The following is a 13,826-nucleotide window of genomic DNA, read 5'->3' on the forward strand; positions in this document are numbered from 1 at the left end:
TGGTTATAACAGGAAAAAAAAACTTATATTCTCTTGATATGTGTATAGTGACAAGTAAAAATAAAAATCTATTTTTAGTATATATGTCAAGTAGAAGTGATCGAAATATCTTTTAATCGAACTTTATCATTATTCATTAGTAGAGTAATTTTTTATGAGTCCTTTAATAATATTTGTAGCAAAGGGGAGTGGGTTGAGACTTTTGAGATTAAAGTATCCGAGGCTTTATTATTAACTATCATGTTAGCTAGTGGTGGTTATTAGACATTTATCGAATAATTAAAACTTTTTCTTGAGAATCTTATCGAGCAATTAAGAATATTTCGTGTGCTTTGCTATTTTTTTAATTTTCTGACGAACTTTAAGGCTTAAAAGATTAAGTTAGCTTGGAGCCTTGTGCTACCTACATTAAGCAAAAAGAAGTTAGCTGAAAAAGGCGAGATAGGTTCATCATGATTCCTATAATATTGATTTTTATATCTGATCTTATTGTTTGGTTACTGTCTAAATACACTGCTATCTCCGTTCCCAATTATCAATTTACAAGATTGAATTTGTTTATTTGACGTTTTAAAAAAAAAGTCATTCATTTACTCTTATTGTTTGTGGAATGTTAGTTGACTGAAATGTTTAAAGAGAGATAAATAGTAGTTTAAACAAATACTTTTGTGATTAAAAGTAAGATATTTTTTTAATTTCTCATCCGGTGTTCGGTATCCGCATTTGGGATCGATTAAATTCGGATTCGCGCCGAAAAGTCCCACATTAAGGGGTGGGGGTTGAAGTGCTCCCTCACAAAGGTAACTCCAAACACAAAAATTGAACTCGAGACATCTGGTTAATGATGAAATAGTACTTACCAACTCAACTATAACCCTTGTAGGTGAAGTAAGATTTTTTTCTTAAAGAGCGAAAAGTGGTAAAAGATAGATAAAATTACTTGAGCACTAGTAAGGGTAACCTTTCTTATTTTTACCTTTTTAATTCACACCAATTTTCATCCTTGTAGAAGATATGTCCCTTTTTGTCACGATCCATTTTCTGAACATGCCGAGACCGGCACTCGATCACTAAACATGATCGAGCGAACCATTTCTGCTTATTAAATCTATTATAACTCCAAACTTTATATGCAACAAGGCAATATTTCAACCAAATACTTTTGATTAATTTAAATATTTAAATAAATCAACTCCAACACTTTATTCATAGTAACTACTGAATTACTGCTAAGTTATTATCAAAAACATCTGAATCTTAACCCAATGACTATGTCTATGAAGCCTCTACTGATAAACTGATGCACTGCTCAGGACATGAGATTTTCTGGCCAGTTCTCTAAGTAAACGAAGAAATAGATAAATAAAAATGACTCTAAGGAATATTCCACGAACAAAAACGGAGCTTACCAATAGCACTGGAAGAGAAGGAAGTCCTAACTTGTAGCCTGCTCGCCTGCAAAACCGGTTCTTACGTTGTACCGCAGACAAACGTAGGTTCCCAAAAGAGAACGTCAGTATCATCCATTGTACTCAGTAAGTCTCAACAACAGGGGGCGAAACTTTAATATCACATACATTACGAGCAAAGGTTCTAAATGCATGCAAAACATAAAGCTTATAAGAATAATTCTAAATAATTGCACAATAGCAGTTTATGAATATTCTAAAAGAAATTCTTTTCTTTTTCTTACTTATAAAAAATATTTCACTTTATACTTTGGGAGTTCCAACTATCCTGACTTAATTCTGTCTCAGTCACTGTGTGATCGGCACGGGTTCGATCCCAACCTAATCGAATAGGCCCAATCCACGAGGTGTCACTCGCTTCATGGTTCTCAGCGCTCATGTATCATAGCTTAGCATGGCTAAATAAATTCTCAGCAACAAGACCCTCGGCTCGTGTGCTCCCTACTTTGGCACAAGTAGTTTCAGGAAGTCAACGCCTTGGTCAGGACCCTCGGTCTGGACGATGACCCCTTCTCAGAATAAAGGATACTCCCAAAAAAAATTTCTTTCTAAAACTTCTTCTTGTGACTTTTCAAGTCTAAATCTTTTACACATACTCATACCAGTATCCTTAAATGTAAGGCATGGCATAATAATGAAATAAACATTTAAAAGTATTTATAAAGATTTCTGCTCTTTCATAAATTTTCAACATGAAAATGGCATATAAGAATAACACAAAAATCTGAGAATTTATGCACATATATCAAAATAATCATCTAAACTTTAGTTAGAAAATAATTCTAAGCTAATAGGTTCTTACTCACTCCAATTAAGTATATATCAATTCTTTTATGCAATTCATCAAACACTTTGTATGCATGCTTTTGTGAGTTAAACCACTTTAGTAAAGGGTTATATCAACTCACCTCAAAACTCCTTGAGCCAATACGTAGACCCCCTGTTCAATTTATATCCGTCAAACAATCGATTCTACAACAACCATTGCATTTTAATCAATTTTAAAGTTTCACACCTAAACATGGAATTTACTGTTGATAGAGGAAGAAGAGAATTAACTATTTAATTCTTACCTATTACCACTTTAGGATAATTGAAAATATGAAATTTTATATACCTGAGTTCAAGAATAAGTGATTCGTAAAGAACCCTAGATTTTCTGTTGACTGCGTGACTTGTTTGCTGCTTCTGTTTCTTATTTCCGTGCGTGCGTTTCTCCATCAATTTTGTTTCTTAAGCTTTTGTGTTTTTTTATTTTGGTTTGTTTTGACTTTCATCAAGGCTTTATGCCTTTGATTTGGTCGTGAGGCAGAGGAGTACTATATGGGCTTTAAGCCCAAATTCTTAAAAACTTACTTTGCTTCCTTTTTTTTGATACTCACTTCTAATATTTAATAATATTAAAATTATTGATATTTCCCTAATTGTACATCCAATTATTTATAAATAGATAAGTGACTCAAAATCAATCACAAGGGTTTTAATCTGTAATAGAAGTATAATTTAAGGTAAAAAAATAATTTCTATATTTAGCGAGTCTTGAAATTTTTATAAATTAGAGGAGTGTTACAATCTTCCCTCCTTAAAAAAAGCATTCGTCCTCGAATATTGCTAGGGCCTTATTCTTAAGTTAACAATCATTCCTTAGGTCCTTGAACCTCTTAAGTTTCTTTGACTACTCACTTTCCCAAGGGACTCAAAATTTTGGTTAACTTCATAAATTTTCAAAAATTTCGGTAGAGTTTCCCTTGTAAATTGGATTATCAAAAAAATATTCATGTCACAAATACCACAACTACACCAACAACAACCAAATATACCATAACATGTTATTCATAGGCACCATACACAACTCATAAATTAATTACTCACACTCCGGCAAGGAGGTACCACAATAACTAACAAGAATCTAAAGCACAACACTTTAGCACAAGTACAATCACTTTAATGAATTAAATCTACTATGGCATAAACTAAGTTACTACAACAACTAAGTATAATCTAGGAAGGACATAAACACTTGCTAACTTGTATTTAATAAATAAAATATAAATGTCAAGCCAAACCTAGGTTCACATACCTTGTTACTCAAATAAATATGGATATTTCTTCCTCATATCTTCTTCGACCTCCCACGTAGCCTCTTTTGAAAAATGATTACTCCACAAAACTTTTACCGATGCTAAATCTTTTGTTCTCAACTTTCTTACTTGCACATCGAGAATTTCTATAGGTACCTCTTCATAAGTCAAGCCTTCTTTAATTTCTATGGTATCAGCAGGTATTATATGCGACTCATCATGAATGTACTTTCTAAGCATAGACACATGAAAGACAAGATGAACAGAGGATAACTCAATGGGCAACGCTAGCTCATAAGCCATGTATCCCTTCTTTTCTATAATCTCATAAGGTCCAATAAATCTAGGACTAAGTTTTCCCGTCTTACCAAACTTCATAACTCCTTTATTGGTGAAACTTTCAAAAACACCTTGCCACCAACCATGAACTCTAAGTCACGATGCGTCTTATCATAATAGGACTTTTGAAGACTCTGAGCCGCTTTTAGTCTTTCTTTGATTAGCTGGACTTTCTCTAAGGCCTCACAAACAAACTCTGGACCAATCAATGACACCTCTACTGGTTCAAACCAACCTACTGAAGACCTACATCTTCGCTCATACAACGCTTCATTAGGAGCCATACCGATGCTGGCCTGATAGCTGTTATTGTAAGCAAATTTTATAAGTGGTAAGTGATCATCCCAATTACCTCCAAAATCTATAACACATGCTCGCAACATATTTTCGAGAGTCTGAATGGTCCTTTCTACCTGACCATCGGTCTGTGGATGGAAAGCGGTGCTCAAATTGACCTTGGTACCTAATTTTTTCTGAAATGCCTGCCAAAAATGCGTCTTGAACTGAGGGCCTCTGTCAGATATGATTGAAACTAGAATACCATGCAATCGGACTATTTCTTTGATGTACAATTGCGCATACTGCTCTACGGAATTTGTCATCTTTACTAGTAGAAAATGAGCGGACTTTGTCAGTCGATCTACAATAATCCAAACTGAATCATGCTTGCGGTTTGTGCGAGGTAGACCTACTACGAAATCCATATTAATCATCTCCCATTTCCACTGTGGTATTTCTATATCTTGAGCTAGGCCACCAGGCCTCTGATGCTTGGCTTTGACTTGCTGGCAATTCAAACATTTAGCCACATGATCTGCTACTTACTTCTTCATGCCTTTCCACCAATACAACTTTTTCAAGTCCAGATACATTTTGGTAGAACCTGGGTGGATAGAGTACCTCGGGCTGTAAGCTTTTTTCCATTATGGCCTTCCTAAGACCATCTACATCCGGCACACATAACCGATCATTCAACTTCAAAACTCTGTCACTTCCTAGAGTGAAAGCAGTAGTTTCTTTATTTTTGACTCCTTCTTTTAACTTCACTAAGTACGGATCTTCGTCTTGCTTAGCCTTAACATGCGCAACAAGGGAGGATTGCGCTAAGGCATAAGCGGTTGTACCTCCTTCTTCGGTCTCATCCAATCTAATTCCATCATTTGCTAGTTTTTGAGTTTCTCAACCTAAAGATCGCCTTTGTACTGCAAGATGGGCCAAGACACCCGTTGACTTTCTACTAAGTGCATCTTCTACCACATTAGCTTTGCCCGAGTGATAACGGATATAGATGTCATAATCTTTCAATAGCTCGAGCCACCTTCTCTGTCTCAAATTTAATTCTTTTTGCTTGAAAATGTACTGGAGGCTTTTGTGATCTGTAAACACTTCAGAATGCTCGCCATAAAGGTAGTGTCGTCATATTTTTAATACAAACACCACTGCGGCAAGCTCCAAGTCATGTGTGGGGTAGTTCTTAATATGATTCTTTAACTGCCTAGAAGCATAATCAATAACTTTTTCATTTTGCATTAAGAACACAACCGAGACCAACTCTGGAGGCATCACAATACACTGTGAACCCACTCGAACCTATCAGCAAGGTTAATATAGGTGCAGTGGTCAACCTCTTCTTTAACTACTTTCTGGGACAACTTAGTTAATGGAGCTGCAAGTGAAGAAAACCCCTCTACAAACCTTCTATAGTAGCCAGCTAACCCCAAGAAACTCCTGATTTCGGTTGGCGTTGTCGGCCTAGGCTAGTTCTTGACTGCTTCTATCTTCTGAGGGTCTACTTTTATTCCTTCACTAGATACCACATGGCCTAAGAATGCCACTGACTGTAACCAGAACTCGCATTTCGAAAACTTGGCATAAAGCTCATTCTCCTTCAAGGTCTGTAAGGCTATTCTAAGGTGTTCTGTATAATCTTTCTTGCTCTTAGAGTACACCAAAATATTGTCTATAAACATAATAATAAAGGTATCCAGGAATGGCTTGAAAACTCTATTCATGAGGTCCATGAATGCAGCTGGAGCATTTGTTAACCCGAAGGACATCACTAGAAATTCATAGTGCCCGTAGCGAGTTCGAAAGGCTGTTTTAGATATATCTTCTTCCTTGATTCTCAACTGATGGCACCCCGACCTCAAGTCTATTTTTGAAAAGTACTTTGCACCCTGAAGTTGATCAAATAAATCATCAATTCTTGGCAGTGGGTACTTGTTCTTAATGGTAACTTTATTCAACTGCCGATAGTCGACGCACATTCTGAGAGACCTATCTTTCTTCTTGACAAACAGGACCGGGGCACCCCACGGTGAAACACTCGGCCTGATAAAGCCCTTGCCAAGGAGGTCTTTCAACTGTATCCTCAACTCATTAAGTTCTGCTGGAGCCATCCTATAAGGAGGTATAGATATGGGCTGAGTGCCTGGCATGAGATCAATGCCAAATTCTATGATTCTTTCAGGAGGAAGTCCGGGAGGTCATCTGGGAAAACTTCTAGAAATTCTCTAACAACTAGCATAGACTGAAGAGCTGGTGGTTCTGATTCTGGATTAATGATGTGAGCCAAATAGGCGAGACACCCCTTACCGATCATTCGTTGTGCCTTAAGGTAAGAAATAAACTTACCTACAAGTGATGCTGAACTACCCTTCCACTCTAAGACTTCTTCATTTGGAAATTGGAACCTGACTATCTTGGCATGACAATCTAACATGGCATAGCAGGAAGATAACCAATCCATACCCATGATCACATCGAAATCCACTATTTCTAACTCTATGAGATCGGCTTTGGTGTTGCGACCTTGGACTGAAACTATACAACCTTTATAGACTCTTGTGACTTCCACTGACTCGCCAACTGGAGTAGATACTAGGAATGGCTCACTAAGTTGTTCTGGTTCTAGCTCGTGGTTAATTGCAAAATATGGAGTCACATATGAAAACGTTGAACCTGGATCCATTATGGCATAAACATTATGTGAGCAGACTAGAAGTATACTTGTAATAACTTCTGCAGATGCCTCTGCACTCTGACGATCAAGTGTGGCAAACAAACGGGGTTGTCCCCCTCCTTGATTAACTCGATCTGCACCTCTGCCTGCCCCATGCTCGGTCTGATTATGAGACCCACGAGCCTGAGGTGGTGCAACTGCAGTAGCTGAGGAACTAGAAGGACGAGTTGATCCCCCACTGAAATTATGTCTCAACTTTGGGCAGTTGGCCTTTATATGACCAATGTCTCCGCAATGATAGCAACCATGAAACCTGAGCTTGCACTGACCTGAATGTTGCCGCTTACATGTTCCACAAAGACCTTGTTGTTGTGAATGTTGCTCAGCATGACTCTGGCTATGTGAGGATGATGTCCTAAAATTCTGATTCTAGCGAGACTGGATTCCATAACTCTATGTACGTCTGAAGGAAGACCCACCACCTGACTGATGATTGGACTGAGCTGGTGCTAATGAATCCTTATTAGATAAATCCCTTCCACCTCCGCCGGATGCACCATTAAACCTGCTCGCTGTCCGGGCTTTCTTGTTATGCTCTTTTTCTTCTCTCCTTTGCTATCCGTCTTTTTCTAAGTGCTTGGCAAATCCCACAACAGAGGAGATGGTTGTCATCCCTACTGCTGCAGCTGATGTCGAATCCTTAATATGGTAAGCTAAACCGCCAACAAACCTGCGAATCTTTGTTTTATCTATCTTAACCATGTGAGGAGCATGCTTAGCCAATCTTATGAATTCCATGTAGTACTCTTGCACACCTTTATTCCCTTACTTGAGATGTTCGAACTCTGTAGCCTTAGCTTCCCTATCCTCTTCTGGGATAAAGTTAGCCATGAAGGCCTCTTCAAATTCTTCCCAAGTAGGCGGACCATCATCTTTATCTCTTTCCTTTTCCCACATCTCAAACCAAGCGCCGACCACATCTCTAAGCTGGTAAGCAGCCAGCTCCACAGCTTCATTATCAAATGCTTTCATCACTCGGAGGGGCTTTCTTGACACCCTCCAGCCACAACATCAGATCTTCATCAACTATAGAACCATGGAATACTGGAGGACTCAACTTCAAAAATTCATTCACTCTTGAGGACTCAGAATTGTTCTATCTATTTGATTGAGGTGGAATCTCATCTCTTCTCTCGTCTGGTTGGCCATAAAGGCTTTAAACATCTCCATAGCACTGTTGACAGCATTAAACATCTGAACCACCTCGGAAGATATAGTTGCCTGAGTCGGAGCTGCTGTTGGGGGCGGTACTGGATCCTGAGGTACTGGATCATTATGCTCCACCCCTTCTTCATGTTCAACCCGGGGTACTTGAACCCCCTTTGTGGATTTATCTTTCCTTTTCTGAGTTGAAGCCTTTTTAGTTATACCTTGAGCCACAATAGTAGCAATAGTTTATTGAGCAGCATCCTGAGTGTCAGTGTCAGAGTTGCAAGTACGAGCCATTTCTGTGAGTTTTAAAGAAACGAATACATCAGATAGTCTCTTAGAGGTAGGATCTACTGCACGATCTAAAGTATGAAAAAAATGAGACTTTTCCTAAATGCTTGTAGCCTCCTGTTTATAAGTATGGCGCGCAACAAACACATAAACAAGACTCTACTAACATGGCTTCATAGACCCCTAGGACTCCATAAACTTGAGGCTCTAATACCAAGTTTGTCACGACCCATTTTCTAAACAAGCCGGGACCGACACTCGATCACTAAACATGACCGAGCGAACCATCTCTGCTTCAAATCTATTATAACTCCAAACTTTATATGCAATAAGTCAATACTCCAACCAAATACTTTTGATTAATTTAAATATTTAAATAAATCAACTCCAACACTTTATTCATAGTAACTACTGAATTACTGCTAAGTTATTATTAAAAACATCTTAATCTTAACCCAATGACTATGTCTATGAAGCCTCTACTGATAAACTGACGCACTGCTTATGACATGAGATTTCTTGGCCAGTTCTCTAAGTAAACAAAGAAATAGCTAAATAAAAATGACTCTAAGGAATACTCCACGAACAAAAGCGGAGCTCACCAATAGCACTGGAAGAGAAAGAAGTCCTAATTCATAGCCCGCTCGCCTGCAAAATCGGTTCCTACGTTGTACCGCAGACCAACGTAGGTTCCCAAAAGAGAACGTTAGTACCATCCATTGTACTCAGTGAGTCTCAACAATAGGGGGCGAAACTTTAATATCATATACATTACGAGTAAAGGTTCTAAATGCATGCAAAACATAAAGCTTATAAGAATAATTCTAAATAATTGTATAATATCAGTTTATGAATATTCTAAAAAAATTCTTTTCTTTTTCTTACTTATAAAAAAAATACTTCACTTTATACTTTGGGAGTTCCAACTATCCTGACTTAATTCTGTCTCAGTTACCGTGTGATCGGCACGGGTTCGATCCCAACCTGATCGAATAGGCCCAATCCACGAGGTGTCACTCGCTTCATGGTTCTCAGCGCTCATGTATCATAGCTTAGCATGGCTAAGTAAATTCTCAGCAACGAGACCCTCGGCTCGTGTGCTCCCTACTTTGGCATAAATAGTTTTAGGAAGTCAACGCCTTGGTCAGGACCCTCGGCTTGGACGATGACCCCTTCTCAGAATAAAGGATACTCCCAAAAATCTTTTCTTTCTAAAACTTCTTCTTGTGACTTTTCAAGTCTAAATCTTTTACACATAATCATGGCGGTATCCTTAAATGTAAGGCATGGCATAAGAATGAAATAAACATTCAAAATTATTTATAAAGATTTCTGTTCTTTCATGAATTTTCAACATGAAAATGGCATATAAGAATAACACAAAAATCTGAGAATTTATGCACATATATCAAAATAATCATCTAAACTTGAGCTAGAAAATAATTCTAAGCTAATAGGTTCTTACTCACTCCAATTAAGTATATATCAATTCTTTTATGCAATTCATCAAACACTTTGTATGCGTGCTTTTGTGAGTTAAACCACGTTAGTAAAGGGTTATATCAACTCACCTCAAAATTCCTTGAGCCAATACATAGACTCCAGTCCAATTTATACCCGTCAAACAATCGATTCTACAACAACCAATGCACTTTAATTAATTTTAAAGTTTCACACCTAAATATGGAATTTACTGTTGATATAGAGGAAGAAGGGAATTAACTATTCAATTCTTACCTATTACTACTTTAGGATAACTGACAATAGGGAATTTTATATACCTAAGTTCAAGAATAAGTGATTTGTAAAGAACCCTAGATTTTTCGTTGACTGCGTGACTTGTTCGCTGCTTCTGTTTCTTATTTCCTTGTGTGCATTTCTCTATCAATTCTGTTTCTTAAGCTTTTGTGTTTTTTTTTTTTTTGGTTTGTTTTGACTTTCATCAAGGCTTTATGCCTTTGATTTGGTCGTGAGGCAGAGGAGTACTATATGGACTTTAAGCCCAAATTCTTAAAAACTTACTTTGCATCCTTTTTTTTTAATACTCACTTTTAATAATTAATAATATTAAAATTATTAATATTTTCCTAATTGTACATCCAATAATATAGAGAAGTAACTCAAAATCAATCACAAGGGTTTTAATCCGTAATAGAAGTATAATTTAAGATTATAAAAAGAAATTCTATATTTAGCGGGTCTTGAAACTTTTATAGATTTTATAAATTAGAGGAGTATTAAACTTTAATAGAAGGAAACGAAATGATTTACTGAGTTGCATATATTTAGTCTGCAACCATTTCCAAATTTAGCATAATCATGTCCAATTATCTCATCAAACGGATGAATTTCCTTTATTCATTCTGCATATGATCTGTATCTCAAGCTGATTCTTGAATGTCCTTCCTCGTGCTCCATATATGAGATTGACCATAGTATCACACTTTAGGCTCAATATATAAGAAAAACCTTTAAAACTTGATCAATTTGATTGATATATCTAGTTCTTCCAAATGATGATCATATGATAATATCATTTGCATATATGAGAGATTGATAGATTTCAGGTCCCTTGGACTTCATATGAAAACCATTAAACTGAGGTTTAACGTGAAGCCTATTCAACGATTCTTTAAAAAACATACAAGCCTGTTTAACTAATACTGCACTAAGGGCCAGGTTACAAATCCTTAATAATTTCAAAATTAAAGAAAGCTAGTACTCAACTTCTATATCCATTTGAAGTACCTTGGCATGTTGAGGAAGAAATCAACAGTTGCTCATCAATTTCAATATCACTTGTAAGAGATAAAAATGAGGGGTACAAAGTAGAAATTGGATTCCGATCTTTATCTTTAGTATATCCTGAAAGCTTCATTTCTTCGTTCAGTAGACTAAGCATGAAGTATATCCTGTCTGCAGCCAGATGTGACACATCTCCCATTACAAACTCGTGCACTGCAGAATCCAACTCAATCCAGCTAGATCCACGATTTTTTCTGACGTGATGCTCTCTAATCATTGCCCTTACTCTAGCTACATCGCGCCATCTCCCCGCATCAGCATAAATGTTGGACAAGAGAATGTAATTTCCGGAATTTTCAGGTTCTATCTTGAATAACTCAGACGCTGCAATTTCAGCCATCTGGACATTGCGGTGAACGTTGCAAGCTGCGAGCATTGCACCCCAAACAGCCGATGTGGGCGCCACATGCATGCTCAATATCATTTCATTGGCATCCTCAAGGAACCCACCACGACCTAGGATATCAACCATGCATGCATAATGTTTCTCTGTGGGCTGAATTTTGAATTCTTCAGTCATTTGTTTGAAATACCTCCTCCCTTCATTAATAAGTCCTCCATGGTTGCAAGCACTCAAAACTCCGAGGAAAATTACTTCATCAGGCTCTATATTCTCTTTTTGCATATCCTCAAACAAATGTACTGCTTTCTCAACTAAGCCATGATTAGCAAATGCAGCAATCATTGTACTATAACAATGCAGATCTTTTTTGTCCGCCATTTCAAACACTTGTGAGGCTTTCTCAATATTTCCACATTTTGCATATAGGTCTATTAAACTGTTAACAACACATGTATCAGAAAAATACCTGGATCCCACGTCATTGCTCATAATTGACTCAGCTGCATCTACAATCCCTAATTGAGAGCAAGCTGAGATAATACTCAAAATAAAAGTCCCATCCATCTCAAGACTCTGCTTTTTGAAGCTTTTGAACAATTCCAATGCAGCAGAAGGCTTCCCATGCTTAGTATAGCCACCGATCATGGTAGACCATGTAATAACATTTTTCTCCGGCATTTCATCAAATAAACGCCTTGCTTCGTGCAAGTTCCCAGACTTAACATAGCCGTCTATCATCATAGTCCATGACGCCACATTCCTACGGGGCATTTGTTCAAAGTAGTCCCTTGCTCTTTCTAGCTCGCCTACCTTACAATACCCTGATATCATCAAATTCCATGTTCCAGTTTCACGAAAAGGCATGGCCTGAAACAGAAAACTCGCGGCATGCACATCACCGATATCCATGTAACCTGAAATCATCACATTCCAAGCAACCAAATCTTTACTAGGCATATCCTCAAAAAGATTCCTTGCCTCTACCATATCTCCCTTCCTAACATAGCCACATATCAAACTAGTCCAAGACACTACATTTTTCTCAACCATGCTATCAAACAAATCTCGGGCAATTTCGACTCCCCCATTACTCACATACCCTGATACCATTGAGTTCCAAGAAATAATATCCTTTTCCTCCATCCCATCAAATAGTCGTCTTGCACAATCAACTTCCCCACATCTCATAAAGCAGTCAATCATAGCATTTTGCACCAGCAGATCAAAACCAAACCCACATTTCCAGATAAGCCCAAACATCCCCTCACCATCTCTCAACCATTTCAGCCGTCCTAACGCCTTGAGTATGGACGATATAGTGAAATTCAATGGCACAACATCTCGGTCACGCATATCACGGAAGACAGAAAAAGCTTCAATGTGCTGAGAATTTTCAACATACCCATGAATCATTGAAGTCCAAAGAAAAGGGTTTGGTTCAGTAATTTCATCGAACAGCTTGCGAGCATAATCCATCGCACCAAAGCGCGAGCAGAGACGAATGAATTTGTTCAGAACAAGATCTGATAAGGCAATGGATCCACATACTAATAAGTGAGCGTGGATTGATTTTAAACACTTTTGGGTTTTGCAAGTTTGGAGGAGATGAGAAACAGTTTGATTCATTGCATTTCATGGCGCCAACAGCCAAGGGATTAAGGGCTTAACGGTCATACGAATTCAAGTTCTTTTCTTCTATGCTCTCATTGGGTTTCTCCAATGGGCTGACTAATGGCAGAGAAATGACTTGGGTTTAGGGCTTTCTCTTGACGTGGCCAGGCCAGGACGCCAGGTTCACGGCAAGGCCCCGGATAACCACTTTTAAGCATGTTGTTTAAAATATATCAACAGTTTAATGTATTTAAAGATTAGTTAATTCGCTTAAATTTCGGGTTTAAACTTCTGAACATCGTGTCCTAAAATTTAAAAGTAATCTAAACATTCGAAATTTTATATCCTGAATTTCAAATTGGTAGTTCAGAAATTCTGGACACTTAATCCTGAATTTTAATTAGCAGCTCAAAAATATAGGACACTAAGTCCTGAATTTTAAATTAGCAGCTTAATAAATTCAGGATACTTAGTCCTGAAGTTTGGACGAATTGGCTAATCTTTAGATATATTATAAATTATAAATATATTTTAAATAGCAGGCTTAAAAATCGCTACGGATGCACTTCGCCCGCCAGGTTCTTACCGATTTTTTTTTTTTTTTTTGAAAATCTTCTTTTATTTTTTATTTTTTCTTTCACATTTTTTGGTGGATTTGACCCATTAATTAGAAAAGGGGAAAGAATAGGAAAAGAAGGTCCTTTGAGCAATAACAG

The 13,826-nt window shown here is 37.4% G+C and overlaps 1 protein-coding gene and 1 long non-coding RNA gene across 2 annotated transcripts; both read right to left on the reverse strand.

The window, feature by feature from the left end:
• Positions 1 to 1,175: 1,175 nt before the first annotated feature.
• On the reverse strand, positions 1,176 to 2,745 carry LOC107812872 (uncharacterized). The gene is made up of 3 exons (XR_001654200.2): positions 2,587 to 2,745; positions 2,378 to 2,409; positions 1,176 to 1,469 (listed from the first exon to the last, which is right to left on the reverse strand). It is a non-coding gene; the product is annotated as an uncharacterized LOC107812872 (long non-coding RNA).
• Positions 2,746 to 10,821: 8,076 nt separating this feature from the next.
• LOC142162722 (pentatricopeptide repeat-containing protein At2g20540-like) lies at positions 10,822 to 13,324 on the reverse strand. The gene has a single exon (XM_075219321.1). It carries the CDS (start codon positions 13,123 to 13,125, stop codon positions 11,074 to 11,076), a length of 2,052 nt encoding a protein of 683 aa, XP_075075422.1. The 5' UTR covers positions 13,126 to 13,324; the 3' UTR covers positions 10,822 to 11,073.
• Positions 13,325 to 13,826: the final 502 nt, after the last annotated feature.

This window comes from Nicotiana tabacum, chromosome 8 (assembly GCF_000715075.1).
Source record: "Nicotiana tabacum cultivar K326 chromosome 8, ASM71507v2, whole genome shotgun sequence".
Taxonomy (NCBI): Eukaryota; Viridiplantae; Streptophyta; class Magnoliopsida; order Solanales; family Solanaceae; genus Nicotiana; species Nicotiana tabacum.

Bases quoted from the DNA above. Each gene is read 5' to 3' on its own strand.
- LOC142162722 (XM_075219321.1), bottom strand. From the start codon at position 13,125: ATGAATCAAACTGTTTCTCATCTCCTCCAAACTTGCAAAACCCAAAAG.